The 26,744-nt window shown below is 54.0% G+C and overlaps 2 protein-coding genes across 3 annotated transcripts in view; both read left to right on the top strand.

Annotated features, from left to right (window-relative positions):
- Positions 1-1,322: 1,322 nt before the first annotated feature.
- Positions 1,323-16,659, top strand: PAOX (polyamine oxidase). Of its 2 annotated transcripts, XM_003275488.3 has the most exons (7): positions 1,323-3,883; positions 4,386-4,872; positions 5,851-6,050; positions 8,331-8,583; positions 13,159-13,271; positions 13,754-13,911; positions 16,278-16,659. In XM_003275488.3, the coding sequence occupies exons 1-7, from the start codon at positions 3,703-3,705 to the stop codon at positions 16,419-16,421; spliced, it is 1,536 nt and encodes a 511-aa protein (XP_003275536.2). In that variant the 5' UTR covers positions 1,323-3,702; the 3' UTR covers positions 16,422-16,659. The 2 variants fall into 2 exon arrangements, with proteins under 2 accessions (XP_003275536.2, XP_030660673.1); XM_030804813.1 differs by lacking the exons at positions 8,331-8,583; positions 13,754-13,911; positions 16,278-16,659 and having other exon boundaries at positions 13,159-13,268.
- A 2,396-nt stretch (positions 16,660-19,055) lies between these two features.
- MTG1 (mitochondrial ribosome associated GTPase 1) overlaps positions 19,056-26,744 on the top strand; it is a 15,516-nt gene continuing 7,827 nt past the window's right edge. Inside the window, exons 1-6 of the mRNA XM_030802085.1 lie at positions 19,056-19,261; positions 20,639-20,703; positions 21,092-21,196; positions 25,295-25,375; positions 26,033-26,089; positions 26,392-26,497. Coding sequence (XP_030657945.1) covers positions 19,150-19,261; positions 20,639-20,703; positions 21,092-21,196; positions 25,295-25,375; positions 26,033-26,089; positions 26,392-26,497 — 526 coding nt within the window. The 5' untranslated portion in view covers positions 19,056-19,149. The remainder of the gene's footprint in view (positions 19,262-20,638; positions 20,704-21,091; positions 21,197-25,294; positions 25,376-26,032; positions 26,090-26,391; positions 26,498-26,744) is intronic.

Below are 26,744 nucleotides of genomic sequence, written 5' to 3'. Positions count from 1 at the left end.
CAAGATAGTGAGAGGACTGAACAGACATTCCTCCAATGAAGCTAATCAATGTCAGATAAGCTCAGCATCACGAATCATTAGGGAAATGCAAACTGACACCTCAGTGATACGATGTCATACCTACTGTGCCGGCTGCCGGCTGCAAGAAAAAGCCCAACAGTCACAGCGGGTTGTGGGGCGTGAGCGGGGAACGCTGGTGGTGCATTGCCAGCGGGAATGGAAGATGGTGCGGTCACTTTGGAAAACAGTCTGTTGTTTCCTGAAAAGGTCAAACAGCAACTCCACTCTTAGGTGTACACCCCAGAGAAATGAAGACAAATGTCCACAAAACCTTAGACACGAACGTTCATAGCAACATTATTCATAATAGCCAAAAAGTGGGAAAAAGCCAGTTGTCCATCAACTCATGAATGGATAAACAAAATGTCATATATCCAAACAATGGATCCATTAGAATGTATTTAACTATACAATGGACTCTATTCAGGAGTAAAAAAGAAAGAAGCACTGATCCACATTACAAAACGGACAAGCCTTGAAAATGTTACGCGCAGTGAAAAAAGCCAGACACAAAGGCCATGCACTGAATGATTCCATTTCTATGAAATGTACAGAACAGGCAAATCCACAGAGACAGAAACTAGATTAGTGGTCACCAGGGGCTGGAGGGAGGGGATGATGGGGTTGACTGCTGAGGGGTATCCTCATTTGCTTTTTAGGGTGATGAAAATGTTCTAAACTTGGGGCCGGGCGCAGTGGTTCATGCCTGTAATCCCAGCACTTTGGGAGGCCAAGGCAGGCGGATCACCTGAGGTCAGGTGTTCGAGACCAGCCTGGTCCAACATGGTGAAACTCTTGTCTCTACTAAAAATACAAAAATTAGCCGGGCGTAGTGGCACGCGCCTGTAATCCCAGCTACTCGGGAGGCTGAGGCAGGAGAATCGCTTGAACCTGGAAGGCAGAGGTTGCGGTGAGCCAAGGTAGTGTCATGCACTCCAGCCTGGGCAACAGAGCAAGACTCCATCTCAAAAAACAAAACAAAACAAAACAAAAAAGTTCTAAACTGGATGATGGTGACAGTGGCACAACTCTGTAACTAAACTGAACACCACTGAATTGAACACTTTAAACGGGAGAAGTCTTGCAGCATGATGTCTATATCAATAAAGCTATTTTAAAAAATGAACAAGCCTGATTCAGTCAAAGCCACATGGGTAGTTGCCACCTTGATCACCATCGGTGGCATCACCCAAGGCTCTCTGGAGTTAGGAGAAGCACATACCTTGTACCAGTCAGACAGAAAAGAGGTTGTGTCCGTGTGTTCCAGCTAGTGGCTCTGGCATGGCAGGATCGTCCAGGACTGGCCGTGGTCACGTGCACTCTCCATTTCAGAGCAAGGGGGACGGGTAACTAACCCAGCCCCAGGTCAGAGCGTCAGTGGCAGGTGCTGTTGGATTCAGGCTGTGGCACCACATCTAGGGGACAAAGAGCGCATCGGTTGTCCCCACCCTGCAGCCCTTGGCATCCATGTCTTCTCTCTCCGCGCCATAAAGCCAGAGTTCCCATTCCAGTCACTACAATCACCCTCCTTGCACCAGGCCTTCCGGGTGTGGGGCATGTTCACCTCTGGCCTGTGTGGACCGCTGTGGGGAGGCGTGGCCAGCAAGGTGCTGAGCCAAGTAGCTTTTATGGGATCCTGCTGCTCCAAAAGAGGATCCAGGAGGCTGAACTAGAATTAAGTTAGAATCTTTCGGTTCCCCTTCTGGCTGGGCTCCCCGCAGGAACCAGGAACGGGCTGGCCAGGAGGACATGATGGACCAGGAGGAGATGACAGAGGCAAAGCCAGACCCTTCCTGTTCCACCTTGCAGAGGCTGTCCCAACGCGAGGTGAGGCCAGGTGCCTGGGGGACATCGATGCCTGACCAGAGCCCAGCCTGGACAGCCTTCCAGCAAAGGCTGGGCCCTGGCTGACCGTAACGGCCCAGGAGAGTGAGGACACGGGAGTCTCGGGGCTGGAGGAGCTGGCTGACCAGATGGTGCCTGACACTGTGTTGAAAACAGGGTAGCAGTCCCCAGAGGCTGAGGGGCCAAAGTAGCCTGTCCACCCAGAGTGGCGAGGCCCACGCCTGTGCAGGAGGCCTGAGGCATGGGGTGGCATCCCTCACAGCTGTGCCCACCCAGCCCGTGCGCAGGGCGATGTGCTCCTATGTCTGGGCAGTGAGCTGGGCCCCGCGGTGAGAGCAGCAACGGCTTGATTTCACACGGAGCCACTAGGGAGTGGGCCGTCCCCTTGGCCATACCCGTGGGGGACCCAGTTCATCTGTGGAATTCAGGACCCCAGAGTATTTAATCCGCCATCTCAGGACCTCCGCTGGGGAGCTGGGGCAGTTGGGTGGGTGGTCCTGCTGGGCTTCCGTGGTGCACGCCAGGGACCTCAGAATGGAGCGTCCCGCTGAGCCAGCGGCTCTGCTTCAGGCCCAAGAGCAGGGAGTAACAGAGAGGCCTGCTCAGGCAGAACAGGTGACACTAGTAGCGGGTGCTGCACCCCAAACACTTGCCATCCGACTGTGGGGGTGGGGCAGCCCTTCTTTCCTTAGTCCTGGCATGTTGGGTGGGCCAGCTTGGTGGAGAGCTGGCCCTGCTGACCCGCGATCCGCCCTGGGTTCCCCATGGCCTGGAGGCAGGAGGAGATGGCCACTGCATCCAGCGTCGCCTCCTGGCGCTGCGGGCCCCTGACGGACAGAGGACGCTCGACCCGTGCCCGCCACCGCCCAGGGAGTCGCCCGCCTCCCAGGCACCCGTCCTCCTCCCTGCCTGGAGCTCAGCTCTCGGGGTTGGCTAGGGAGTGATGGGGAGTGGAATCCAGCGTCACCAGGTCACCCTTCCAGGACCCTTTTCTCCAGCTGGGACGAGAGGGAATCAAAAGAAAGTCAGACACGGCTCAGGAGGTCCACGCCGAGAGTGAAGGGTAAAAGCTCACACTGGCAAACTGGAGCGCGCGGCCCCTCCGCAGAGGACGGAGGCTCAGGAGGCGGGGACGCGCCTGAAAACAGGGCGGGAGCGTTTCCAACCCCCGCGGACTGCGATGCAGTAGAAAACGCGGCCGCCTGCACCGGAGGAATTCTCCAGAAATACGGGCGTGCCTGGGTGTGCGCTCAACTTCCCCGGGCAAGGGACGTTTCTGCACTTGCCCTGGGCCTTCTGAACTTTGTACTTGGGTCCTGTGTCCCTGCAGACCTGTGACCACACACGCACACGCAGGCGCGCGCACACGCGAACTGACGGCTCGCCGGCGATGCTGGAGGCTTTCACAGAACCCTCCGGACGCGTTAAGCTCTCCCAGGTCCCACCCCTGACACCGTGGCACCCCCAGACCCACTGCGCCCTCGCACTCGACGCGGGTCCCTGGGGGAAGCGCTCGCTGCGCCCTCGTCTCCCTTGGAGGAGACACTGGTCCGCCCGGCCGGCTTCTCCCTCCATGGGGACGCTCCCTGACGCCTGTCCTCGCGGGCCCTCCCACGCGGGGCGCTTCCCTCTGAGACCTGAACCCAGTCGGGAGGCTCGCGGAGGCCGAGGCGCACTGTGGGGCCCGGCCCGGCCCCTTCCCCGCCCTTCCCCGCCCCCTCGCTCCGCCTCCGGCCTCCTCCGAGAGCTCCAGACCTCCCGGCTACTCGGAAGTCCTCTGACTGCCCGGACCGCGCGATGGAGGCGACTGGCAGCGTCGGGGAGGCCCCGGGCGGACCCCGGGTGCTGGTGGTGGGCGGCGGCATCGCGGGGCTGGGCGCGGCGCAGAGGCTCTGCGGTCACTCCGCCTTCCGGCACCTGCGGGTCCTGGAGGCCACGGGCCGCGCCGGGGGCCGCATCCGCTCGGAGCGCAGCTTCGGTAACCGCCCCTCCCGGAGCCCCTCCCGGAACCCAACCGGCTGCGCCCGAACTCGCCGGCCCCAACCTGCCCTGCGCGCAGCTGACCGGCCCGGCCGCCTCGCCGGGCTCCCCGAGGGAATCCCCGCTCGCTTAATCGGCCAGAGTTCACCGCCCCTAAACTCAGGGCTCAGAGTTAGTGAGGAGGGCGCCGGCCAGGGAAGGCGACCTGCGGCTCCATAAAGCCGCCCTGGTTCTGCCCCACGGGGGCCCGTCCCAGCCCCGGGGTACGCCCACCCTGCACCCCACCCTCCGGTCCACACCGCCCGACAAGTGCCCTCCTGCCCAGTGCTCCCCTTAAACTGGGTCTGACAGGGTCCTGCCTTTGGGGACCACAGGGCCCTTGGGGACAGTGTGGTCACATCCTCCTTGGGAAGGCCAGAGTGGGCGTGGCCCAGGAGAAGGGCTCGGGGTGACCGGTCTGGGAAAGGGACCTCCAGGTGGCATCTGCTGTCCCTTCGCAGGTGGCGTGGTGGAGGTGGGCGCGCACTGGATCCATGGGCCCTCCCGGGGCAACCCCGTCTTCCAGCTGGCTGCTGAGTACGGGCTGCTGGGGGAGAAGGAGCTGTCCGAGGAGAACCAGCTGGTGGAGACCGGGGGTCACGTGGGCCTGCCCTCGGTGAGCTACGCCAGCTCCGGGGCCCGCGTGAGCCTCCAGCTGGTGGCGGAGATGGCCACTCTGTTCTACGGCCTGATAGACCAGACCCGGGAGTTCCTGCACGCTGTGGAGACCCCGGTGCCCAGCGTCGGGGAGTACCTCAAGAAGGAGATTGGCCAGCACGTGGCCGGCTGGACAGAGGACGAGGAGACCAGGAAGCTGAAGCTGGCCATCCTGAACTCCTTCTTCAACCTGGAATGCTGTGTGAGCGGCACCCACAGCATGGACCTGGTGGCCCTTGCACCCTTTGGGGAGTACACCGTGCTGCCGGGGCTGGACTGCACCTTTTCTAAGTGCGTGCCCGAGCCCCTGCCCCTCCAGTCCTCCCACCAGGCTCCCCAGGGCCCCGGGGCTGGCCGGGTTCCGCTCTTGCTTGGGTATGGGAGGGACAGGAAACCATTTGTCCTCCCCATTCAGACAGACTGGTTGCCCCTTTCCCTAGTTTTGCTCATTTAAGCCAAAAAAGTTATTTCTGAGAGAGAGTGTTTAAAAGAAGGAAAGGTAAGGCCGGGCGCGGTGGCTCACGCCTGTAATCCCAGCACTTTGGGAGGCTGAGGCAGGCGGATCATGAGGTCAGGAGTTCAAGAACAGCCTGGCCAACATGGTGAAACCCCATCTCTACTAAAAATGCAAAAATTAGCCAGGCGTGGTGGTGCATGCCTGTAATCCCAGCTACTCGGGAGGCTGAGGCAGGAGAATTGCTTGAACCTGGGAGGCGGAGGTTGCAGTGAGCCAAGACTGCGCCATTGCACTCCAACCTGGGCGACAGAGTGAGACTCCATCTCAAAAGAAAAAAAAAGAAGAAGAAGGAAAGACTTCTCTTGCTCCTGTATTTATGAGGGGCTTCGACTGCAGTGGGGGCCAGACAGGCCCTCTCCCTGTGGCAAGGTGGCTGCCAGGTACCAGGTGCAGGTGAGACCCTCCTCGGGCTGTCCTGTCACCCCTGGTGTTGTTGGCCCCAAGGTTCCTGGCCAGGCAATGGGCATTTGTGAGTCAGGAACTCTGTGGTGGTGAGGAGGAAGCCCTGGTTCCGGCAGATTGCCTTGAGAGCTCTGTGCCCACTGAACCCTCCCTTACAGCCTGGAGGGCAGGTATGAGCATCCTTGAGGTGGAAAACCACAGAGTGGAGCTGCCCTCCATGCTGGCCCAGAGCGATGGAGAGCTCCCCGCAGCTACCTTTGATGTGGGTGGGAACTCGGAGCACGTATTTCCACCAGTCCTGCCCTTCCAGGGACTGGGCCTCTACGAAACCAGCACTTCCGTCTTCCTAGGGGCTACCAAGGGCTCACAAACTGCATGATGGCCTCCCTGCCGGAGGACACCGTAGTTTTTGAGAAGCCTGTGAAGATCATCCACTGGAACGGGTCCTTCCAGGAGGCAGCCTTTCCCGGGGAGACCTTTCCAGTGTCGGTAGAGTGTGAGGATGGAGACCGGTTCCCGGCGCACCACGTCATCATCACCGTGCCCTTAGGTAGGTCAGGTTTTCAGCCCAAACCCCCATCCCAAATGCCCCCGCCTCTGCCCTTATCCTGCCTCAGTTGGCTCTGGGGCGTTTGCTTGTGTACGAAGCTCACATTTTCATTCTAATAAGTTCCAGCTAGGTGGAAGGAATGATTCTGTTGTTTTGTAGCAATTGCATGCTTTGGAATTAAGGGTTTCACTGTAAGAAAAAAACGCGAGTAAGTATGCGTCCTGCTTGCTTGGAGGTAACTGTTAGGGTTGGGACAGCCTTGGAGATTAACCACACTGCACTTTGCTGGAGACAGGAAAAGGCATGAAAAGCCTGGTCTCGAGGTCAGGCCTGGGGTGACCTGTTGAAGGAGCCATGTGTATAATTCTGTTTAATTCTAGATCTGGTGCTTTAGATCTGTGCTTGAGTAGAGGTGGTTTGAAGCTGTTTTATAAAAGGTGGAGATGGTTGAAAACAGAGTTACTAGGATAATTGCTGTCAACTGGACATTTGCTTCATACGGGTTTCACACTGCCATGGGTCTCTGCCTGAGTTATCGCATTGACTCAGGCAGCCTTGGGAGGTTTCTGTCACCGTCCCCCATTTGACAGATTTGAACATCTACGCAAGTAGAGGGAAGTCACTTAATTGCCCAAGTTCACAAAGCCAGCAAGTGCCAGCACTCACTTGGAAACCTAGGTGTGATTGACGGGTGTGTGATAAAAAGCAAGAGCCTCCGCAGCCCTAACTCCTGTCTCCAAGGGGTGGCTCTGCCCTCCTCGGGGCAGGGGTGAGCACTCAGACCCCACTGCTGTTTCCCAGAGATGCATTCATTGTCCACACATGAACATCTGCTGCCGGCTGGGCGTGGTGGCTCACGCCTGTAATCCCAGCCCTTTGGGAAACCGAGGCAGGTGGATCACCTGAGGTCAGGAGTTCGAGACCAGCCTGGTCAACATGGTGAAATCCTGTCTCTACTAAAAATCCAAAAATTAGCTGGGCGTGGTGGCAGGCACCTGTAATTCCAGCTACTTGGGAGGCTGAGGCAGGAGAATCTCTTGAACGGGGGAGGCGGAGGTGGTAGTGAGCCGAGATGGTGTCATTGCACTCCAGCCTGGGTGACAGAGTGAGACTCTGTCTCAAAAAACAAAACAAACAAACAAAAAAACAAAAATCTGCTGCTCAGTTTGCCTGTTTCCACCTCCCCCCAGTAGAACTTCTCAGTGTTTCCAAATCAGCACACGTAGATCTACAGCGGTCTTTTTTGTTTCCCTCCAGTGGCTTTGTTCATTCTCGTTTGGAGTAAGTGCTTGCGGGGCCTGCTAGGTGCTGATCACTGGGGACATTGTCAGTAGATACATTGTTACAACTGTGAGCATTTTGTTTATAAGGAGCCAGTTCACAAAAATTAGCCGTTGGGTGCCTGTAGTCCCAGCTACTCAGGAGGCTGAGGCTGGAGAATTGCTTGAACCCAGGAGGCGGAGGTTGCAGTGAGCTGAGATTGTGCCATTGCACTCCAGCCTGGGTGACCAGAGCGAAACTCCGTCTCAAAAAAAGAGCCAGTTAATTTGCCATGCAGTGTTTTCTTGTCATAAGCATAGGTGGAAATTTAGGTGGTCTTCACTTTTTCTATTTCATGCAGTTTTACATGTGCACTTAAAAACACTTGTGTTGGCCAGGCAGGGTGGCTCATGCCTGTAATCCCAGCACTTTGGGAGGCTGAGGTGGGTGGATCACCTGAGGTCAGGAGTTCAAGACCAGCCTAATCAACATGACCCCATCTCTACTAAAAATAGAAAAATTAGCTGGGCATGGTGGTGGGTGCTTGTAATCCCAGCTACTTGGGAAGCTGAGGCAAGAGAATCGCTAGAACCTGGGAGGTGGAGGTTGCAGTGAGCCGAGATGGCATCGTTGCATTCCAGCTTGGGCGACAGAGTGAGAATCCATCTCAAAAAAATAAAAAAGAAAACCCAAAAAACAAAAAACAAAAAACACTTGTGTGAAAGGTGGGGAACGGAGGCCTGTAATCCCAGCAGTTTGGGAGGCCAAGGTGGGAGAATTGCTTGAGCCAGGGAGGTCAAGGCTGCAGTGAGCCCTGATCATGGTGCTGCATGGACTCTCGCCTGGGCAACAGAGCAAGACCCTATCTCAAAAACAAGGACAAAAAAGTAAAACTGCTTGTGTGAATGTGTCTGTAGGATAAACTCCAGCAGGAGAAATTGCTGGATCCAAGGTCTGGACAGACAGGACTTCCATGGAGGGCTTTATGTGATGTAAGAAGAGTCCAATTCTGAATTCCAGGTTTTCTTAAGGAACATCTGGACACCTTCTTTGACCCTCCCCTGCCGGCTGAGAAGGCAGAAGCAATCAGGAAGATAGGCTTTGGGACCAACAACAAAATCTTCCTGGAGTTTGAGGAGCCCTTCTGGGAGCCAGACTGCCAGCTGATCCAGCTGGTGTGGGAGGACACGTCGCCACTGGAGGACGCTGCCCCCGCGCTACGGGACACCTGGTTCCGGAAGCTCATTGGCTTTGTGGTCCTGCCTTCCTTTGCGTACGTTTGCTCCCTGAGAGGTTCCGTGAGTGGCTGGCTCATAGGCCTTCATCTGATGAGGACGCAGCAGTGTGTCCGTTCACTGCAGGGCATTTCTAGAGGGTTTAATGGGTAGGGATCCCATGAGCGCCCCGCCCAGGTGCTGACTGCACCTGGGCCTGACCCCTGCGGGGACAGATGGCGCCCTGCTGTATGCGGGTTGTTGCAGGCAGGCCCAGTCTTCAGTCAGTGGGAACGTGTTTACTGGAATGTTGCAGGGAGCTGGGGCTTGTAGATACAGAAGATCTTTGAAACACCATCTGCCCATACCTGGGGAGACAATACTTAAACGGGATGAAATAATTGAAGGAAACATTCCTAGAAGTAATGGAATGGGAGACCCACAGAGGAAGGGCTCACTTGTGTGGGCTGGCCCTCTTAGAAACAGCATATCTAGACCACGTGGCGATTTAGGAGATAATCCCATGAGTGATGTGGGGATGGAGGGACTGATTTTTCCAGCAAGATTAAAACACAAAGACAGCCTGAGGTAGTCAGATGGCAGATATAATTCCACGTTTCCACTGACAGATGCCGCAGGAGGGGGCACCGAGTTCTTGTTCTGAAAGACCCAGGATGGGGTGAGATGTAGGGCATGCCTGCCAGATGGTTCATAGTTGCCATCCACTGGGAGCAGGAGGCTGCAGGCTGCAGACCAGCCCCGCACCTGTGATGGGGGAAGCCCGTGTGTCTCCTTCACACTGAAGAGAAAACTGGCATTTCGGCCAGGCGTGGTGGCTCACGTCTATAATCCCTGCACTTTGGGAGGCTGAGGTGGGTGGATCACCTGAGGTCAGGAGTTCGAGACCAGCCTGGCCAACATGATGAAACCCCGTCTCTACTAAAAATACAAAAAATTAGCCAGTGTGGTGGCGGACAACTGTAATCACAGCTACTCAGGAGGCTGAGGCAGGACAATTGCTTGAACCTGGGAGGCAGAGGTTGCAGTGAGCTGAGATTGTGCCACTGCACTCCAGCCTGGGCAACAAGAGCAAAACTCTGTCTAAAAAAAAAAAAAGAAAGAAAGAAAACTGGCATTCCAGGTGTTGAGATAGGCCTGGGTTGCTGGTGGGCAGCCGGGTGGGTGACTGTGTGTAGAGTCACCTGCTCCAGGCCCAGCACCACCTCCTGTGCTCTCTTGCTTAGGACATCAGTGGGACCCTGAGTGCTTTGGTGGGACCCTGTCTGTGGCACGGGGTGGTAGCTGTCCCATCCTTTTATATACCTGCAAAGGGTTGGGGATCTCAAAGAGCTTTTGTTTATGTGAGTCACATCTGTAAATTTACCCCATGATAAATAAATTTTTTTTTTTTTTTTTGAGACAAAGTCTTGCTCTGTCCCCCAGGCTGGAGTGCAGTGGCGTGATCTCAGTTCACTACAAGCTCCGCCTCCTGGGTTCACGCCATTCTCCTGCCTCAGCCTCCCAAGTAGCTGGGACTACAGGTGCCCGCCACCACGCCCAGCTAATTTTTTGTATTTTTAGTAGAGACGGGGTTTCACCGTGTTAGCCAGGATGATCTCGATCTCCCGACCAAATGAATCGCCCCCCTCGGCCTCCCAAAGTGCTGGGATTACAGGCATGAGCCACCGCGCAGCCACCACATGATAAATTAAATTATTTGAGATGATAGTAACAAACCTATTCTATGTTAGCATAAATAACATTTTTAAATGAATATTTTCTTAAAATTTAATGAAGGGTGGCAGCAGTTTTGTCTTTTCTGCAAAACTTTTTTTTTTTTGAGACAAGATCTCCCTGTCACCCAGGCTGGAATGCATAGAATGCAGTGGCGTGATCTCAGCTCACTGCAACCTCTGCCTCCTGGGTTCAAGCCATTCTCCTGCCTCAGCCTCCTGAGTAGCTGGGATTATAGGTGTGTGCCACCATGCCTAGCTAATTTTTGTAGTTTTAGTAGACACAGGGTTTGCCATGTTGGCCAGGCTGGTCTCGAACTCCTGGCCTCAAGTGATCCGCCCACCTCGGCCTCCCAAAGTGCTGGGATTACAGGTGTGAGCCACCACGCCTGGCCTTTTCTGCAAAACTCTTTAGTGTTACACTTAATAGAAGACATCTGGGTTCTCAGGCCTCCTCTGCATTCATTCTGTGGTGATGTTTTATTTTGGTTGAAACATAGGAAGAAAATGTGGATCTACATGGATATGTGGTTGGAAGAAGGAGTGATATTTATTTATTTATGAGACGGAGTTTCACTTTTGTCGCCAGGCTGGAGAGTAATAGCTCGATCTCGGCTCACTGCAACCTCCGCCCCCCGGGTTCAAGCGATTCTCCTGCCTCAGCCTCCCAAGTAGCTGGGATTACAGGCGCCCACCACCATACCCAGCTAATTTAGTATTTTTAGCAGAGACAGCGTTTCTCCATGTTGGTCAGGCTGGTCTTGAACTCCTGACCTCAAGTGATCTGCCCACCTTGGCCTCCCAAAGTATTGGGATTACAGGCATGAGCTACCGCGCCTGGCCAAAGGAGTGATATTTAAATAGCTTTTCAAATGATTGTGGGTATTCTTTGATACTACATCAAAAGTCAAGAAGTAATAGTAGTTCCTTAAAGGTTGGCCAAATATGAAATCGGAGAGCACACCAGTGAATTTTTTGTCTTCTGTGATACTGAAATCTATTTGTCTGTCTTGCACTTTAAATGGATCTTTTACCTATCCATGACTTTAGTCATTTGGAAAATACTAGGCTGGGCGTGGTGGCTCATGCCAGTAATTCCAGCACTTTGGGAGGCCAAGGTGTGCAGATGGCTTGAACTCAGGAGTTCGAGACCAGCCTGGGTAACATAGCGAGACCCAGTCTCTACCAAAAATACAAAAAGCTAGCCAGACGTGGTGGTGTGTGCCTGTGGTCCCAGCTACTGGGAGGCTGAGGTGGGAGGATTGCTTGAGCCCAGGAGGTGGAGGTTGCAGTGAGCTGTGCTTAAGCCACTGAACTCCAGCCTGGGCAACAGAGCGAGGCCATGTCTTAAAAAAGAAAAAATATATATATTGGTTCATGTAGTCTTCCAAATGTTGATACATTTCATTATACAATATAAAAAATCAAATTTATTAACATACCACTGATCTCAGAAAAGTCTTTCAGTATTGGGAAGCTGTTATGCTGTTGATGGCAGAAAGAAGCTTTTCTAAAATTGCAGTTTTTGCTTGAGAGCTTAAACTTTGTCATTGTCTATAAATACTATTTGTTAGTTGTTTTCCTGTGATAGAGACACTTTGCTCATTTTCAAGAAAATGTCGCCAAATACCAGACCATGATTTGTCTGTCTGGTACTCTCCTGAGTTCTGAGCCTGTCTGTGAAAGACGCACCAGCCCTGCCTGGAATGAGCTTGTGCAGGGCGAGTCCTCCATGGCCACCGCGCACCACGCACAGCCGGAGTGTTCTACGTGGTCTCGCTCTGTCGCCCAGGCTGGAGTGCGGTGGCGCGACCTTGGCTCACCGCAACCTCCACCTCCCGGGTTCACGCCATTCTCCTGCCTCAGCCTGCCGAGTAGCTGGGACTACAGGTGCCCGCCACCACGCCCGGCTAATTTTTGTATTTTTCTTAGAGACGGGGTTTCACCATATTAGCCAGGCTGGTCTCGAACTCCTGACCTTGTGTTCCGCCTGCCTCGGCCTCGCAAAGTGCTGGGATTACAGGCCTGAGCCACCGCGCCCGGCCCTCCACGCAGATTATTAAAAAGACGTGAACTCGAGGGTCAAGATTTAATAAAATTAGTAACTTTTATTGCCTTCGATCAAGGACATTCTCAAGTGAAAGCAGCATTTTTATTTTTTAATATATATATTTTAACTTTCATATTCAGAGGCAGGGGTACACGTGCAGGTTTGTTATATAGCTAACCGTGTATCGTGGGGGCTTGTTGTACAGATTAGTTCATCACCCAGGAATTAAACCTAGTACCCATTAGTTATTTTTCCTGCTCCTCTCCCTCCTCCCATCCTCCACCCTCCCATAGGCCCCAGTGTGTGTTCTCATCATTTAGCCCCCACTTGAAAGGGAAAACATGTGCTATCTGCTTTTCTGTTCCTGTGTTAGTTTGCTAAGGATGATGGCCTCCAGCTCCATCCATGTCCCTGCAAAGGACATGATCTCGTTCTTTTACGGCTGTAAAAAGCAGCATTTTGTAACCTGCTTGTGTGGTGGTGGGAACGCCTGTAGGCGCATGCGGGTCCTGTTGCTGCCTGATTCTGCTAAGGGACGGTTTACCTGCCCTGGTTCTTGCTCAGGTGCACATGTCGGCGTGGTGGAAACAGCAAATGCTGTCTTAGCGTCTGAAGATGGCTGTGACCTTGAGGGTCCCTGGCAGGGTCTTCTCCCCCAGGACTTTGCCGCCCACTCTGCGAACTGCTGCCTGAGGGACGCTCCGTGGGGTGGCTCTTTGTGCCTCTGGGGCCCCTGCTCCATCAGTGGTTCCTTGCTGAGAGACGCGGGCGGAGAGCTGGACTGGACGCCGTCATCCCAGGGTTCTCTCCATGCAGGTCTGGTCATCCCAGGCCTCTCCTTCTCCATGCAGGTCTGTCCACGTTCTCTGTGGGTTCATTGCCGGGGTTGAGTCTGAGTTCATGGAGACTCTGTCGGATGAAGAAGTACTTCTGTGTCTCACCCAAGTGCTCCGGAGAGTGACAGGTACTCACCACACGCCAGTTCCTACCTCTGCTCGTTACTGGTTGATCTCTAAACAGAAACTAGACTTTGCAGAACAGAGAAAAACTAAATTTGGCTGACTCTGTACATCTCCAGGGACCATCCTTCCTCATGTTAGCGGGGTCAGTAACAGTTCTTACCTCCGAGGAACCGAAATGACTTTGCGAACACTTCCTACTTCTGCCACCAGAATAAATGCCATTGTCCTTGATCAGATTTTTACAGAGGAGGAACCCAAGCCTGGGAAACAGTAGCTGCTGTCGGGTCAGAGGCTCCCGGGTCCCGGCCCGCTGCTCTCAGGTCAGAGGTGGCAGGAAGAGCCTCTCCTGACGCACTCTGCCGCTCAGTTTTCTTCCCGCGTAGCATCTTTCACGTTAAACTGCTCAGTCTTTACAAATGACAAAAACAGTCGCAGACCTGTGGGTGCGAGTTCTCGGTTAACAGGCAGTGTCTCTGTGGCTCAGGAAACCCACGGCTCCCCGCGCCCAAGAGCGTCCTGCGATCTCGCTGGCACAGCGCCCCGTACACTAGGGGCTCCTACAGCTACGTGGCCGTGGGCAGTACTGGGGGCGACCTGGACCTACTGGCTCAGCCCCTCCCTGCAGACGGCGCCGGTGCCCAGGTATGTGGCGTGCCCCGGTCGGGGGGCGTGGGTCCCGCTGCAGAGCACCCGCGGAGTCTCGGCGCTGCAGGAGTGCCAGTCAGTGACGGGTGGGCTGGGACCCCAGACTCGGAAGCCATTTTCTTTTTGAAACTAAGAATAATTTTTAAATGTATTATTTTTGTGAGAATTATACACACACATAGCTTAAAAAGTCAGAGAATTCTGCAGTGCTAACAAAAGAAAATAAAACCAGAATGGCAGGTGGAGCCCCTTTTGCCCTTCCCAGACTGTGCTCCCAGCTGATTCTGGTCGCTAAGTTTACTGCATCTCCAAAAACATGTTTCTGCCACCACGTTTTGAGAAACGTTTCCTGTGCAAAATGTCAAACATAGAAAACTAGGGAGAACCTTTGAGTACCCACCAGGCTTCCCCTAAGCCAGGCTTGCTCCCCGCCCACCCCCGCCCTTTCTTATTAAGCATGTCACACACAGGACGTTGTTTCACCTGGGGATATTTTGGTGCCTGTCTCTAAAAGATAAAGACATCCTTGTAAAATACTTAACTATGATGCTGAGGGCAGTGGCTCACACCTGTAATCCTAGTGCTTTGGGAGGCCTAGGCAGGAAGTTTGCTGAGGCCAAGAGTTCGAGACCAGCCTGGGCAACATAGTGAGAGTTGGTCTCCACACACACACACAAGTAGCCAGGCATGGTAGCAGGCACCTGCAGTCCCAGCTGCTCAGGCTTGGGCCCAGGAAATTGAGGCTGGAGTAAGCTATGACTGCACCACTGGACTCCAGCCTGGGTGTCAGAGCAAGACTCTGTCTCAGAAAACATAAAAATAAAACCATATAACTGTGATACAATTTACCCACTTAAAAATTAATAATCATTCCTCGATATGATCCAATATTTAGTCAGTGTTCAGTTTTCCCATCAGCTCATGATCTCTCTTCAGTGAGGCTGCTTGGAAATGTTGCTTCTTGAGTTTTCAGTTGCAGGTGTTACTAACTGACTTCTCATTACATCAGATAAGGCTGTAGCTTTCTTCCTCTGCCCACCCAACTCCCAGATCCCTACCCCACCCTCCCCATATGTGATCCAGGAGTTGTGGCCAGATCAGTATTCAGTGTTTACACCCCTTGTTTTCTCTAAACGCTGTTCACACCTGAGCTGTGGGGTGCAGTCGCTTCCTTTCCCGCCCGTTGGTGGATGCGTGTGAGCCGTTTTCCCGTCCGTTGGTGGATGCGTGTGAGCCGTTTTCCCACCTGTTGGTGGATGCGTGTGAGCCGTTTTCCCGCCCGTTGGTGGATGCGTGTGAGCCGTTTTCCCGCCCGTTGGTGGATGTGTGTGAGCCGTTTTTCTGGCTGTTGGTGGATGCGTGTGAGCCGTTTTCCCGCCGTTGGTGGATGCGTGTGAGCCGTTTTCCCGCCGTTGGTGGATGTGTGTGAGCCGTTTTTCTGGCTGTTGGTGGATGTGTGTGAGCCGTTTTTCCCGTCCTGTTGGTGGATGTGTGTGAGCCGTTTTCCCGCCGTTGGTGGATGTGTGTGAGCCGTTTTCCCGCCTGTTGGTGGATGCGTGTGAGCCGTTTTCCCGTCCGTTGGTGGATGGTGTGAGCCGTTTTTCTGGCTGTTGGTGGATGCGTGTGAGCCGTTTTTCTGGCTGTTGGTGGATGTGTGTGAGCCGTTTTTCTGGCTGTTGGTGGATGTGTGTGAGCCGTTTTTCTGGCTGTTGGTGGATGCGTGTGAGCCGTTTTTCTGGCTGTTGGTGGATGTGTGTGAGCCGTTTTCCCACCTGTTGGTGGATGTGTGTGAGCCGTTTTCCCGCCGGTTGGTGGATGCGTGTGAGCCGTTTTCCCGCCTGTTGGTGGATGTGTGTGAGCCATTTTCCCGCCTGTTGGTGGATGCGTGTGAGCCGTTTTCCCGTCCGTTGGTGGATGCGTGTGAGCCGTTTTTCTGGCTGTTGGTGGATGCGTGTGAGCCGTTTTTCTGGCTGTTGGTGGATGTGTGTGAGCCGTTTTTCTGGCTGTTGGTGGATGTGTGTGAGCCGTTTTTCTGGCTGTTGGTGGATGCGTGTGAGCCGTTTTCCCGCCCGTTGGTGGATGCGTGTGAGCCGTTTTCCCACCTGTTGGTGGATGTGTGTGAGCCATTTTTCTGGCTGTTGGTGGTGCGTGTGAGCCGTTTTCCCACCCGTTGGTGGATGTGTGTGAGCCGTTTTTCTGGCTGTTGGTGGGTACGCGTGAGCCCTTTTCTCGTCCGTTGGTGGAGGTGTGTGAGCTGTTTTCCCGCCTCTTGGTGGGTGCTTGTGAGCCATTTTCTGTGTTTCTTTGCCCAGACCCTGCTGTCTGAATTGCATCCCCATTCTAACCCTGGCTCTTCTTTGCAGCTCCAGATCCTGTTTGCGGGGGAAGCCACACATCGCACGTTTTACTCCACGACCCATGGGGCTCTGCTGTCGGGATGGAGGGAGGCCGACCGCCTCCTCGGTCTGTGGGCCCCGCAGGTGCAGCAGCCCAGGCCGAGGCTCTAGCTGGGCCCAGCCTACTCTGTTCCACCTGTGCCGGGGGAGGATGGGACCCTCATTTCCTCTGACAGATTTCAATCTGGCTTGAGATTTGGGGATGTTAATGAGGGTCCTCTGGTTTTTGGTAACTGGGGCCACCTTCTCAGTTCTTGTGTCTGTTGTTGGAGTCTGGCCAGGGTTGACTTGAGCTGAGACACCGGATGCTCACGGAGATGCTGGACACATAAAGCAAGTTACAGCCACAGCGTCCAGAGCCATCCTTCCTGCCTTGAAGCCGTCCTGTCCTTCCTGCCTTGGGGCTCCAGCATCTGCTGCTGTTGTCTTTGTCTTGCTCCAGGCCCAGGGTGCACAGGGCCCTGTGTCTCCAATCCCCACAACCACACGTGGCCCCACACTGGGTTCCCTGAACTCTGGGTCCTGTAGTTGCTTCTCGTCCCCCTGCATTCTTGTGGCTGCTGCCTGGGATGACAGCATAGCTGACAACCCTCCTCTTGTTCATCAACTGATGCTGCATCAAGCGCCTACTTCACAGGTTCTCGGGGCACTGGGGAGATGAGGGGTGCCCTGCCCTGAGGCCAGGGGTTTTCTGGAGGAAGTGAATACATAATAAGGCCTGAAATGAGAAATAGTGCCCAGCCCATGGGAGCCGGGGAGTGTGTGGGGCGTGGGCAGTGCTAGGGTGAGTGTGCTGGGTGCTGTTGGGGTGGGGGCAGTGCTGGGGGTGTTGGGGTGTGGGTAGTGTTGGGTGCTGGGGGGTGTTGGGGTGAGTGTGCTGGGTGTCGGGGGGTGTTGGGGTGTGGGCAGTGCTGGGGTACCAGGTGGTATTGGGGTGAGTGTGCTGGGAGTCCAGGTTCCTCTCCGGCCCCTCCACCTCAGCCTGGATCTGCAGGGCTCCTCTCTTCTCACCCTCTGGTCTCTGCTCAAATCGTCCCTCCTAGGGCATTCCCTGACCCCCAGCCTCCTGAGCCCCAGCCTCCCTCTGTAGCCAGCAGCCCCACCTGCATTTGCTGTGTCACCAGACTGGTCTCTCTGGGGACACCTGCCCATCAGACACCTGTGAGAGAAATTCAAATTCCAAAGGGTTTTATTGTGGTTTTGTGCTCCTAGGACCATGAGGGAATGCAGCTTCCTTCAAGTACAAAAATCTTTATCGTTGACATTTAGGGTTTCATCAGTTCTGTATCCCAGGGACAAAGGCAGCAAGACCCAGGCTGCCCCCTCTGGGAGTGAGGGACCGGCTTGGTGAGGAGGGGGCTTGGGGGCATTGACCTAGCAGGAGGCCCTGACTGCCCCACTCAGCCCAGAAACCACCTGGGAGGCTTCTGTCTTCCACGGAGGGGCCACGTCTCTCATGCCCAAAAATGTTTATAGCTAGGCGTTAGGGCATTAGGTGGTTTAAGAACATCAGAACCATGGCAATATTTTTGTACTTAGAATTTGAGCATGTTTGGTATTTTCAGTAGCTTGTTTAAAAAATTCCAGTAGAGGCTGGGTGCCATGGCTCATGCCTGTAATTCCAGCACTTTGGGAGGCTGAGGTGGGCAGATCACCTGAGGTCAGAGTTCGAGACCAGCCTGGCCAACACAGTGAAACCCCATCTCTACTAAAAATACAAAAAAATAAGGCGGGCGTGGTGGTGTGCACCTGTAGTCCCAGCTACTCAGGAGGCTAAGGCAGGAGAATTGCTTGAACCCGGGAGGCGGAGGTTGCAGTGAGCCAAGATTGCGCCACTGCACTCCAGCCTGGCGACAGAGCAAGACTCCGTCTTAAAAATAAAAATTCCGGTAGAGTAATACTCTTGTAACGCAATGTGCAATTGAGCAGTTGCTGACTGCTGATTTAGAGTTGAAATCCGACTACATTTATGTCTAGTCTTGGACAGTGGAGAATATTTCAGCCTCATTGTATTAATCGGTTTAATTTAGCAGAACTGCAGTCAGTATTTGGAAACGGTTTATTTGTTATATTAAACCTTGAAGTACTTGAGGCTGCGCGCGGTGGCTCATGCCTGTAATTCCAGCATTTTGGGAGGCTGAGACAGGTAGATCACTTGAGGTCAGGAGTTCGAGACCAGCCTGGCCAATATGGTGGAACTCCATCTCTACTAAAAATACAAAATCAGCCGGGCGTGGTGGCAGGCGCCAGTAATCCCAGCTACTTGGGAGGGTGAGGTGGGAGAATCCCTTGAACTCGGGAGTTGGAGGTTGCAATGAGCGAGATCGTGCCACTGCACTCTTGGGCAACAGAGCGGAGACTCCGTCTCAAACAAAACAAAACAAACAAAAACCCCGAAGTACTTAAAAAGAAAATGGAGAGATTACATTTATAAGATAAATTTAAAGTATTTGAGAGATTTTAACCAAATTGTAAAAAGAGATTGCTAAATTTTTACACTTATACTCAGGATATGCTTAAGGGAGAACGATGATTTTTAATATTTAATGAATATTAATAAATCCGCGAATTACTTAAACGCACAAAACCCAGGAACCCACCCCGTCCCCGGCGTCTCGTAATCCCGCCCCGGCGCCCGGCCCACCATTCGTCCCTCCCCCTGGGCCCGGGCCCCGCCCACTCCGGGCTTCGCCGGGGGCGGAGGCAACGTCGTGCGCACGCGCGGGCAGTGCCGCGGGCCCGCGGAGCGCCGGAAGCCCGCAGGGCCGGAACCTCAGAGGCGGGTCGCGGCGGCGCAGAGGAGGTCAGTTGCGGGAGCGCTTCCGGGCACGGCGCCGCCATGAGACTGACTCCGCGCGCGCTGTGCAGCGCCGCCAAGGCCGCCTGGCGGGAGAACTTCCCTCTGTGCGGTCGCGACGTGGCGCGCTGGTTCCCGGGCCACATGGCCAAGGGTGAGGCACGGCGGGGAGGGCAAGGTCATGCCCACGGCCGCGGCGCGTCTGCTTCCCTCCCACCCCCGTTTCGGCCGTCGCCTGCGTCTCCCGGTCGTCCTGGGCTGGCCCCGCCCCTCCTCCCTCGTCTCCCCTCCTTACCCGGTCTCACCCTCTCCCGGAGCCGCCGAGACCCCTTTCCCTGCGCAGCTGCGGGAGAGTCCCGTTCCCCCGAGTGCCCCCGCAGCGCAGCCTCGGGCCCGGGGCCTGCTTGGCCTCCGACCTCTGGCTCGCCGCCCTTGTCCTCGGTTCCCGGCAAGTGCCTTCTGCCCGTTTAATCCCCCGAAGCCTCCGTTTCCACATGTTCTTGACAAGATAGACTTTTCTGAGTCTTTTGGGAACTAAATGAAACTGGGTATGAAGGCACCTGTTCAGCTTTAACTCATATCTTGAGTCGTTCTCCTGCTTAACTTTGGTAATTCTTACTGTTTGTCACAATTCGGCCCCAAGAAGTCCTCTGGGGCCGGCCCAGCCCCTCTAGGTGTTGTGATGGCCACTCCTGCGTCGGCTCTGCGTGCACTGGGGGCCGAGGGGGAAGAAGGGCCCGTGTGGGTGTCTGAGGCTGTGTCCTCGGTCTTTGGACAACACTGGAGGGGAAGAAGGCTGGAAGCATTGTTATCTTGGTTGTGTGTGGTATTCCTGGTTAGGGGACCATCGTCGTCATCCGCACGAGGTGGTAGGGGCCTCATGAGTCAGTGTTACTCTGTTTTATAGCCCAGATTAAGACCCGTGGAAAGGCCCGGCGCGGTGGCGCACGCTTGTAATCCCAATACTTTGGGAGGCCGAGGTGAGCAGATCACGAGGTCAGGACATCGAGACCAGCCTGGCCAGCATGGTGAAACCGCGTCTCTACAAAAAATTAGCCGGGCATGGTGGCGCGTGCCAGTAGTCCCAGCTACTCGGAGGCTGAGGCAGGAGAATTGCTTGAACCTGGCAGGCGGAGGTTGCAGTGAGCCGAGATCGTGTCACTGCCCTCCAGCCTGGGTGACAGAGCAAGACTCAGTCCCAAAAAACAAAAACAAAAACAAAAAAACGACCCGTGGAAGTCAAATTATTTCACTTAGAGTCAGCCATGAGTCAGGTGGTGAAGACTGCATCTGGCTTTTGACACATGGCCCACCCTCTGGCAGGGTGCCTCCCGGTCTCCCATTCCGAGGGTGTGGACTTTGGAGGAGGCGCTCAGCGGATGTTATCTGTTACCATTGCTTAGTACGCTTCACTCAGATGTAGTCTTTTTAGGTTATTTATGGTGGCGTGTCATTCTGGACGATTCAGCTTGAATCGATCACTCTAGAAAGGTTGTGAGCCCCTTCGCTGAGGCGTCCTTCTGTTTTCCAGGGCTGAAGAAGATGCAGAGCAGCCTGAAGCTGGTGGACTGTATCATCGAGGTCCACGATGCCCGGATATCCTTTCACAGAGCAGGGGAGGCCCCTCTGCCTGAAGTCATATTACACATTAGAATTGCCTGGGGAGGTTTTTAAAAATACGAATTGCTAGGCCCCTTTCCAGACCAGTTAATCAGAATCTGTGGTGTGGCGTCCAGACTGCGTGTCTTTGAAACTTCATTGTTAATACATATATCTGGGTCACTCAAGCCTGACAGTGCGGTGCAGCAGTGGAATTCTCTAGATAGGCTATGAAACCTCCGTTTAAATGTTCTTGCCAACTGGGGCTTTCCTCCTGTACTTGAGGAATGAATTGGCAAGATGTGATGATTCGTTCACTGATGGCAAGAAAAAAAGTTGGTTGGCTGGTAAAGCTTTGGAGGAATTTTTACCTTAATTTCGCCACATCCCACTTTCAGGCCGCAACCCTCTGTTTCAGGAAACCCTTGGGCTTAAGCCTCACTTGCTGGTCCTCAACAAGATGGACTTGGCGGATCTTACAGAGCAGCAGGTAGAGGCCTTTCTCTCAGACGCCTTCAGCCGTGTGGCTGTGTTTTCCCTAGGTCGCTTGTTCTCACGGAAGAGTTGCTGGACGCACACTTGTCAGTTTGCCCAGGCAGGCTCTGCTTTAGAAACAGCCCTTTGCTTTGCAGAAGCGTGCCGGCATCGTTTCTCATATGGCGTGCCTCTGTCTAACGTGTTGTTCGTGACCTGGGGACACTCAGTGAGTGCACGTCTCCTGTGGGAAGTGGCCAGGTTGTGATGCCAGAGCCCGAGTGGTCAGTGAGTGCGCGTTGTGGGCGGCAAGCCACCCAGGTGCCGAGGCAAGAGACCGAGGACACGAGCTGCTCCAGTGTAATAGAATATATAAAATAAGAATAGTTATACTAGATATGGATTATAGGTATGATTATATATGAATAGCATTAATCATTAGTTTGTAGCAATTACACTTTATTCCAGTATTATTATAATCCTCGCTCTATAATCATAACCTAGGAAAAACCAGGCCAAACAGAGATAGGAGCTGAGGAGACACAGTGAGAAGTGACCAGAAGACAAGAGTGCGAGCCTTCTGTTATGCCCGGACAGGGCCACCTGAGGGCTCTTTGGTCTAGCGGTGACGCCAGCGTCTGGGAAGACGCCCGTTGCCAAGTGGACCGTGGTCTAGCGGTAGGATCAGTGCCAAGGAAAAACACCTGCTACTTAGCAGACCAGGAAAGGGAGTCTCCCTTTCCCCAGGGGAGTTTAGAGAAGACTCTGCTCCTCCACCTCTTGTGGAAGGCCTGACATTAGTCAGGGCCGCCCACAGTTATCCGGAGGCCTTAACCGTCTCCCTGTGATGCTGTGCTTCAGTGGTCACACTCCTAGTCCACCTTCATGTTCCATCTTGTACACCTGGCTCTGCCTTTTAGTTAGCAGTAGCAAAATTAGTGAAAGTACTGAAAGTCTCTGATAAGCAGAAATAATGGCGTAAGCTGTCTCTCTCTCTCCCTCCCTCTCTGCCTTGGCTGCCAGGCAGGGAAGGGCCCCCTGTCCAGTGGACACGTGACCCATGTGTGAAGGGACCAGCCCCACGGGGTCGGTGGGTCTCTCCCTGTGTGTGGCGACGAGAGAGTGTAGAAATAAAGACACAAGATAGAGATAAAAGAAAAGGCAGCTGGGCCCAGGGGACCACTACCACCAATGCGCGGAGACCGGTAGTGGCCCCGAATGTCCGGCTTCACTGTTATTTATTGGATACAAAGCAAAAGGGGCAGGGTAAAGAGTGTGAGTCATCTCCAATGATAGGTAAAGTCACGTGGGTCACGTGTCCACTGGACAGGGGGCCCTTCCTTGCCTGGCAGCCGAGGCAGAGAGAGAAGACAGAGAAAGACAGCTTACGCCATTATTTCTACATCTCAGAGACTATTAGTACTTTCACTAATTTATTACTCCTATCTAGAAGGCAGAGCCAGGTGTACAGGATGGAACATGAAGGCGGACTAGGAGCGTGACCACTGAAGCACAGCATCACAGGGAGACGGTTAGGCCTCCGGGTAACTGCGGGAAAGCCTGACTGATGTCAGGCCCTCCACAAGAGGTGGAGGAGCAGAGTCTTCCCTAAACCCCCGGGGAAAAGGAGACTCTCTTTCCCGGTCTGCTAAGTAGCAGGTGTTGTTCCTTGACACCTTTTGCTACCGCTAGACCACTGTCTGCTCGGCAACGGGCGTCTTCCCAGATGCTGGCGTCACCGCTAGACCAAGGAGCCCTCTGGTGGCCCTGTCCAGGCATAACAGAAGGCTCGCACTCTTGTCTTCTGGTCACACCTCACTATGTCCCCTCAGCTCCTATCTCTGTATGGCCTGGTTTTTCCTAGGTTATGATTATAGAGCAGGGATTATTATAATATTGGAATAAAGAGTAATTGCTACAAACTAATGATTAATGATATTTATATATAATCATATCTAAGATCTATATCTGGTATGACTATTCTTGTTTTATATTTTGTTACACTGGAACAGCTCGTGTCCTCGGTCTCTTGCCTCGGCGCCTGGGTGGCTTGCCGCCCACACACGTGACCTTACTTATCATTGGAGATGGCTCACACTCCTTACCCTGCCGCTTTTGCTTTGTATCCAATAAATATTAGTGCAGCTAGACATTCAGGGCCACTACCGGGCTCTGCGTCTTGGTGGTAGTGGTCCCCCGGGCACAGCTGTCTTTTCTTTTATCTCTTTGTGTTGTGTCTTATTTTCTTTCTTTCTTTTTTATTTGAGACAGAGTCTTGCTCTGTCGCCCAGGCTGGAGTGCAGTGGTGCAGTCTCGACTCACTGCAAGCTCTGCCTCCCGGGTTCACGCCATTCTCCTGCCTCAGCCTCCTGAGTAGCTGGGACTACAGGCGCCTGCCACCACGCCCGGCTAATTTTTTGTATTTTTAGTAGAGACGGGGTTTCACCGTGTTAGCCAGGATGGTCTCAATCTCCTGACCTCATGATCCGCCCTCCTTGGCCTCCCAATGTGCTGGGATTACAAGCGTGAGCCACCACGCCCAGCCTTTGTGTCTTATTTTCTGCAGTCTCTCATCTCCGCACACGGGGAGAGAAACCCACCGACCCTGTGGGGCTGGACCCTACAGCGCGTCTGCTGTGGGAAGTGGCCAAGCTGTGCTGCCAGAGCCCGAGTGGTGGCTACAGCGGCACTGTGGACCTTTCCTTGCTGATGGGGTCTCTGTGTCTGCTGTGTCTCACGTGGCCGCCTGTGAGCACCTGACTTGTGTCTACTGCCACATGTGACTTTCACATTTTGCTTCATTAGTTTTAGTAGCCACACGAGGCCAGTCTGGTCTGAGGTCTTCTGTGGTGGTTGTGGTGCTCCAGGTGTCTGGTTTGCCGCTGTGAACCAAGGACTTGTCTGCCAGCCAGCTTGTGCACACCTTGGGATTTCAGAAGCTGAGAGCGCTGCTGGGAGGCCCAAAGGAGCTAAAGGATTTCTCCCAAGCAAAGAGCAGAGTCAGGGGTACAGGTGACCCTGGGCGAGGTGTGTGGAGGTAAAAAATGCAGACGTGGAACTATGGAACTGGCCCGTTGTCCCACACAGCTGATGTTTATGGTTTCTTTTGAGTAAACATAGAAATGGACCCCCCCCCCGCCCCCAGTCTTTTTTTTTTTTTTTGAGATGCAGTTTTGCTGTTGTTGCCCAGGCTGGAGTGCAATAGCGCGATCTCGGCTCACTGCAGCTTCCACCTCCTGAGTTCAAGCAGTTTTCCTGTCAGCGTCCCGAGTAGCTGGGATTACAGGCGTGCGCCATCACACCCAGCTAATTTTTGTATTTTTGTATTTTGTATTTTTAGTAGAGACAAGGTTTCGCCATGTTGGCCAGGCTGGTCTCAAACTCCTGACCTCAGGTGATCCGCCCGCCTTGGCCTCCCAAAGTTCTGGGATTACAGGTGTGAGCCACTGCGCCCGGCCTGTTTTTTTTTTTTTTTTAATCATCGCAAGTGTTTTCTCTAGTTGGTACTTTTATGTCATATCAGTGGCTACTCCTGCCTTTGAAAATGAGACTTTTTGTAGACTGGTGGGTGGCCGTCTAGTATAGGGTACAGCAGTGTCTGACCTGGTCAGAGAAAGGCCAGTGCTTCTGAAGAATCAGGGGAGAGAGGTAGACTTGCCCCTGGGTGGCCCTGCCTTCTGCCTCCCTGAGCGGGGACACCCAAGTACATTTACTACCCAGAGTGTGTGGCTTCAGGTGTGTGTCTTATGCTTGATCTCTATCCGTGTCATCTTGATGGACAACTAAATAAAACCAGCTGGATCAGCGAAGGACTTGTTGATTTAAGCATCAGTCATATTTTAGGTCAGCTGATTAACAACACTGATATTTAGAAATAGGATACAGCTTTGCACTGGTTTCACTGCATGTTAAGGCCAGTGAATTCAAAAATTAGCTGGGTGTGGTGGCGCATTCCTGTAATCCCTGCTACTTGGGAGGCTGAGGCATGAGAATCGCTTGAACCAGGGAGGCGGAGGTTGCAGGAAGCCGAGATTGTGCTACTGCACTCCAGCCTGGGTGACAGAGCCGAGACTCCAGTAAGAAAAGTAAAATGGAAATGTTTTGTGTCTTTCAGAAAATTATGCAACGCTTAGAAGGAGAAGGCCTAAAAAATGTCGTTTTTACCAACTGTGTAAAGGATGAGAATGTCAAGCAGGTGGGCTTTTCGTCTGTGTTCTCTGATGCTTCTGCTTCAGTGCGTTCGAGGAGCATTATAAACTATTCTATGCTTTAGTAAGAAGCAGAGCTTTGGAAAAGATGTAGGTGTTGGTTTCCAGCTGCCACACATGGATGCGATCTCCTGGGGCGAGTGCGTCTCCCCGTGCCGAGGGCACAAGTTCAGGCAGTAGACACATTCCGGGGTTGTAGGTGGTCAGAGCCTTTTGGAGACTCAGGTAGCTCATGTTTCCAGTTGTACGTGGTAGAATTTTCTGGCTTGATGTGTTTCTTCATTAAAAGGTAGTTACAGTCACAGCTGTCACTGAAGCCCCGGGTCTGCCCTGCTTGTTTTTGATGGGAGGGGATGGGCATAGGTGGTCCCCGGCCCCAGAGCTCAGTCTGACATCTGCAACCTGGACAGAACTCCAGTTTCCCAACACCGGATACTTGGTGTGCTACCTCCAGATGAAGGGTGACGCCCAGTTTGCCTATGAAATGTTGGGTAGAATTCCAGATAGGAGGTCTCTGTTTTCCTAACGGATATGTGAAAGTGGAGACACTGGAATCCCTAATCCTGTTCTGAGGTGGCGGAAGGAGTGGGTCAGTGCACACACGTCCGACCTGGGGTGGCTTCGTGAGTGGGTGTTTGTTGCAGATCATCCCGATGGTCACTGAACTGATTGGGAGGAGCCACCGCTACCACCGAAGAGAGGTTGGTTGGTGGGGCCCAGAGCTGGGAGTGGGAGGTGGGCGTGGGATGGGCCAGCCCCTCCTGCCTGGCCTCTCCGAGGAGAAGGCGCTGCACCCCAGGCAGGGAGGTCCCTCCTTTGTCCTCTCATTCTCTTCAGTGGAAAGGGCTGAGGCCGTCCCCGCTGGGTGGGCAGAGCCTCTGCGTTAACCTCCCTTCTTCCCTGAGCTGGCCTGGCCTGGGGTCCCCTTGCCTGGGTGGGGTTGCAGAGTCTCAGGCTCTAGCGGCCAGGATGGGCCCTGTGACCCCTCTCTCTGCCTGCGCAGAACCTGGAGTACTGTATCATGGTCATCGGGGTCCCCAACGTGGGCAAGTCCTCCCTCATCAACTCCCTCCGGAGGCAGCACCTCAGGAAAGGTACTGGCGCGTGCAGCTGATACCTCAGGAAAGGTACTGGCGCGTGCGGCTGAGACCTCAGGAAAGGTACTGGCGCGTGCGGCTGATAGGAAAGGTACTGGCGCGTACTGGCGCGTGCGGCTGATGTGCTGACGCCTCCACCTTTCCCGGAGGGGACGTGCTCGAGGAGCACCGCCAGTCTTCTGCTGACCCCGCAGCCCCACAGCACATCTTGTCTCATTCAGTCCAGTTCACAGGAGGGCTGAACAGTGGGACCAGGTCG

The sequence above is a fragment of the Nomascus leucogenys genome, chromosome 3 (assembly GCF_006542625.1).
Source record: "Nomascus leucogenys isolate Asia chromosome 3, Asia_NLE_v1, whole genome shotgun sequence".
Lineage (NCBI taxonomy): Eukaryota > Metazoa > Chordata > Mammalia > Primates > Hylobatidae > Nomascus > Nomascus leucogenys.
Note: the sequence above shows the minus strand (reverse complement) of the source record. Positions and strands in the feature narration are given on the sequence as shown.

Coding starts and splice junctions, on each gene's coding strand:
- PAOX (XM_003275488.3), top strand. CDS start 3,703: ATGGAGGCGACTGGCAGCGTCGGGGAGGCCCCGGGCGGACCCCGGGTG. Junction 6,051..8,330: donor CATCATCACCGTGCCCTTAG/GTAGGTCAGGTT, acceptor TCTGAATTCCAG/GTTTTCTTAAGGAACATCTG. Junction 8,584..13,158: donor GTGGTCCTGCCTTCCTTTGC/GTACGTTTGCTC, acceptor TTCTCCATGCAG/GTCTGTCCACGTTCTCTGTG.